At 33.0% G+C, this 5,072-nt stretch overlaps 1 protein-coding gene across 1 annotated transcript; it reads left to right on the top strand.

The window, feature by feature from the left end:
• Positions 1 to 1,218: 1,218 nt before the first annotated feature.
• On the top strand, positions 1,219 to 3,645 carry LOC118193470 (speckle-type POZ protein B-like). Its single transcript, XM_035364565.2, has one exon. It carries the CDS (start codon positions 1,453 to 1,455, stop codon positions 3,154 to 3,156), a length of 1,704 nt encoding a protein of 567 aa, XP_035220456.2. The 5' UTR covers positions 1,219 to 1,452; the 3' UTR covers positions 3,157 to 3,645.
• Positions 3,646 to 5,072: the final 1,427 nt, after the last annotated feature.

Below are 5,072 nucleotides of genomic sequence, written 5' to 3'. Positions count from 1 at the left end.
GATAACAGAACAGTATGAAAACAAATATTATTTTTATAGATATATCACTTTGGTAAAGATTAGTTACACTGCTGTAATGTGAAATATGACTGAAGGATGATATGCGGCATGTTTAGACAACAGTTTAATTTCTTTTATTCCGGCTTTGACACAAAATGAAAATACTGAAACGAGAAAGAACTTATTATAAAACAATATATTATAAAACAATATATATATATTATAAAGAGTATTATAAAACGAAACTAAATTGGAAAAACTTTTGAGAACTGGGAAGTACAGTCTTTCCTTGCGTATTTTTATCCTTCAACTATTTTCCATCTAGTTTTTAGCGTCGCCTAAATTTTAAAATGGATTCGTTCACGTAGAGTTTGTTTTCGACTTACAGCCTTCACTAACTATCTGCAAAGGATCACGCTAAACCTTTGATTTCTGACTATTGAACTCTATGTAAATCTAATACAAAAACCAACCCATCACACGAAGCAAACATGAACTGAAATTTAGGCTACGGTTTCGCTGAGTCAGCTGCAGATTCACCTTCATTTTTTATTTACGGATGATTTGAGGCCAAAAGAGTAGCAGAAACAACAATAAGAACGGACGACATTGAAGATACAGAAAAGTGGAAGCAAATATATCTTATTAGATAATTAGAATTTAACAATTATTCACTCATTCGTATAAAGCTAATTTAAATTTTAAATTATAAATAGGATTATTATTAGATAATTATGCATTTTTATTTGAATCTAGGTCACTTTCAAGAAATAATACCGTGATAGTTGTCTGTAGTTTATCCATGACTACTTTTCATTTGTTATGTGTCTTACTGGAACTTTGCTCATCGGAAATTAAATATTCGCCTTGTTTCCTCATCTCGATTATTGGATGATAAAATTGTTTTAAAAAAAGGGGGGAGAAAATACGCAAGGAAATGTGTCATTCACCTTCTTACAATTAATGGCAATTTTGAGAGTGACATTAATTTGAATAACATGTTAATTTTAACTGAAATGCTGTCTCATCCGCGAAAGCTATCTGAATGTTATTTAATACAGATGCATATACTTAAAAATTTAACAAATGCAAAATGGTAATAAGAAATTTCGCCAAAATAAACCATAGACGACGGAATTCAACCTACAGTGAAGTAGTGGAGAAAGAACGTGCATGTAACAAAGGAAGCTTCCACAGACACAATGTAGGTTTGACTACTACCCTATTTAGCCAAAGAATCTCTAAGGAGAATGAAATCTTCCATAGATCGGGGGACCTTTACTTCTTCTCCTTAGATATTCTTTGATTTAGCTCCTTAGAGAACTTTGGCTAAATCCTAGAAAAATTCTCTCGCCAAATCGCCAGGTCCCCGTATTGAGAAATGCATATATATTCTTTGCATCTCATCTTAAGTTCAAACTTCAGCTGTATAAAGGACTTGATCGGAACACAATGGAGAAACAGGCGGACAGTAGTTTTACATTCCTATGGAATATTAAGAATTTCAGCATGTGTCTCTCAACGGAAAATCTCCGTAGCTCGTTGTTTGTTTTGAAATCTTTAGCCGGCATAAAATGGCGCATCGAATTGTATCCATTCGAAAATTCCGTAGCAACATATCTCATCAGAGAAGATGACATTGCAGAAGCCTGCAAAGTAAGTTTCAGTTTTCAGAAACTAGATTGCAACGGTGAGGAAATACCTGGCATTTTACAAGTTCCTATCATGACACATATATTTAGCAAAAATGGACGGCATTTTGTACAATGTATGAAAATTAATTTGATTTTAAGGTCTCTTATTAACGATATTCTAGTTATTAAATGTATTTTTAAACCAATATTTCAAACCCTTGATCAAGAGATACACTCTTCACTTCCTTACAAAACCGGCTTGTTCACCGACGTCGTGTTACGTGCTCATGATAGAGAATTCAAAGTCCATAAAGCTATGCTGTGGACCAGGTGGCCTCAGCTGGCAAAGAAACTCGATGACGAAATGTCCTTCGAACAAGATTTCTATATTGAATCGAGTATTCTGGAAGCCATGATCCACTATGTTTATACTGGAAGAGTAAATTCCAGTGAATATGAGTTCTGTAAGGAGCTCTATGTCATTGCAGCAAGATATGGACTTCGCATTCTGAATACTACACCTGGTACTATTGAAACATGTGAAACCCGTATTAATGCAGAAAAAATTACATTTTTGTGGCCTATAGAAGATTTCTCACGTTTGACGGCCGATACCCAGTTGTATCACGAATTTAAGAGGGATATCCCGCAGTCTTCTAAATGGACCTTAAGAGTCAGCATTCGTGAAAAGACGGAAACGGAGCAAATCTTTAGCATTTTCGTTTGTCGAACATCAGATTATGAATTCAAACCAAGTTTCATAAGAACAAAAGTGTCCTTCGACGATTCTCATACTTCTGAAAATGAACATTTGTTTAAAAAGGATGAAAATTGGAAATGCGCAGAGTTTTCGCGGACCTATACTATAAATGTGGAAGATGTATTGCTGCTAAGATGCGAAATCAAATTGTCCAATGGCAGTTTTTCTTCGGATACTGTGAAATCTTCCTGTGTCTTTGAAACTTTTATGATTTACCCTTACTTACACAGAAGCCTTCGGAATCTTTATGAAAGCGGAAAATTTTCTGATGTTACTATAGTAGTTGATTCTAGACGATTTCCTGTGCACAAATTTATTCTGTGTTCCCACTCTTCTGTATTTTGCAGAATGTTCGAAACTGAAATGATAGAATCGGAAAGCAACCAAGTTCAGATTTCTGATGTGGATCCTGATATAATACACGCAATGCTTCTATTTATATATTCTGGAGGTGTGGAAAAACTATGTGTAGAAACAGCCATGCAGCTGTACACAGCAGCTGATAAGTATGATGTTCTCGCTCTCAAGAAAATGTGTGCGTCCTTTTTGAAATCTAATATTTCAGTCAAAAATGTGTGCAACATTCTCCAGTTAGCCGAAATGCATTCCGATGATGACTTGTTATGGAATGCTTTTGAATTTTTTTCTGATCATCTACAGGAAATTTTCTCTACCAAGGAATGGAAAGAGAGTTCCAAAAACCATGTTTACGCGAGACTTATGCAGCATGTGATGGGTCGTACACGCAAACCCACAAAATGATTTGCGTACAATTTCACAGCAGGGTTCGTTAGCAGATGTAAAGTTTATAATTCCGTAAGTTGTATAATATTTTTGTAATTATTATAAATAATGTTCCTACTAATTATTTTAAAAGTAGGTTTTATGAACTTGCCTGCTATTGAATCATGTGAAATAAGTAATGCTTCAAGTGGTAAAATTTATTCTGGAACATTTATCAATAAGAATTAATTTTAAGTATGAAAATTCTGGATACAAAGAAGTTGATCCTTCTGCAATTCTGATTTATGTTTATCATCAATTACTTTGCAAATTTTCATAACATATCTTAAGCATAAAATTAGACTTCAAATTAGCCACAGTATTTCGTAATTTGTAAATTAGTTATAATATAATGTTCTTGAATTAAAAAAAAATTTTTATGCGTATTTAATTGAATTTGTTGAATAATTGCCAATGTTATCTTATTCTTCTGTTTTCCCTTTTGGTGTTTGCTCTATTTTGATGTTTCCAAATTATCTTGCCTTCATGCTTTCAGTTGTATCACAGAAAGAAGTTTTTTTTTTTTTTTTTTTTTTTTTTAATTAAAAAAAATATTTTTAACTTGATGAAAGATAGTTTTTGTTCGTATAATCAATTAAAATATTGACATCGGAATTTATGCAGTGTATGTATGAAACTTGAATTAAATTTGAGGGACATCAATTTAAATTTATATGTCTAGCTTTTCAACTTGCATGCCAATATGATTTCAACCGAATTTGTACATGTTAATCTCCAGACAGGAAAATGTGGGGATACTTAAGTACTCCTAAAGAATATTTATCCTCGATTTTACAATACTCGAAAACGAACTAGTAGTGTTTTGAAGTCTAATGATACATTTAATGACACACACATCTGTGAAAACTTATTAGCATTTTCAGCCATTTTGTTTTAACATGAGAATGTCCTAAATGTAGCCAAGTTCAACGATTTTGCATGTAAGTAAAATTTTCCATCCTTTGCACATTTAAGAAATTTAATTTTTCAATTTTTTATAGTATAATCTATCTCCTCCTGCTGTAAAATAACTTGTGCAGGAAATTATTATTTTTTATTTAGGTTGATCTTTACAATATGGTAACTGGTAGTTTGGCGACATTTTGGAGGCGATAAAGGTTACTACCTGGCCCTTTGGTAATAATGTGAGCAGTACTCAGTTCCGATTACGCATTATTTTGTGTGAGGGAAATGAGAGATCATGGGATATGTCATGTGATATTAATGGACGAATTACGGTTCTTTAATCGGAAAAGGGGGGAAATCGGGAAAAAATCTGGAAATTTTGTATTTGGCTTTATTCTGTGTTGTGTGAAACAATGTTCGTGAATTTTTGGATCCCATGGCCGTAACTAAAGTGAATTCGAAATGGGTATTTATGTATGTATTAATTTAATGTATGTGCTCATTTATATTTTAAGTAGTGTTTTTGAATTTGGTTGATCTTTACATTATGGTAACTTGGCGTTTTTTTGGCGAAAATTTGGCGACCAACTCTCCTACAGCAACCCTCTATTTTTTTTCCCGCCGCCATTTTGTCTTCACGAAGTAAAGACGTTTCTTTTCTTTTTATCTACTGAACACTTCTTCCAACAATCTACTAGCCGAATTACACTTATGCTAGAAATTTTATCTAACAAAACTGCTTAATCATGACAAATATTCACTGCAAAATTGGGAAAAAGTGCACAATACCATACTCCTTACGCGTTTTTCAAAATAACACATACACATAAACCATGTACACGCCGACTTATTTTTACTTATAAAAACATCCCAGAATTGCACAAAAATGGCATTGCGCACACTCTTCACTATATCCATGTACACTGCTTTTCTGTCATAAATTAGAAAAATTTCACGAAAATACATGACAATTTTCTCAATCTTTAAAC

The sequence above is a fragment of the Stegodyphus dumicola genome, chromosome 8, assembly GCF_044657685.1.
Source record: "Stegodyphus dumicola isolate Sdum_Otavi_A_Nest chromosome 8, ASM4465768v1".
Taxonomy (NCBI): Eukaryota; Metazoa; Arthropoda; class Arachnida; order Araneae; family Eresidae; genus Stegodyphus; species Stegodyphus dumicola.
Note: the sequence above shows the minus strand (reverse complement) of the source record. Positions and strands in the feature narration are given on the sequence as shown.

Coding starts and splice junctions, on each gene's coding strand:
- LOC118193470 (XM_035364565.2), top strand. CDS start 1,453: ATGGAGAAACAGGCGGACAGTAGTTTTACATTCCTATGGAATATTAAG.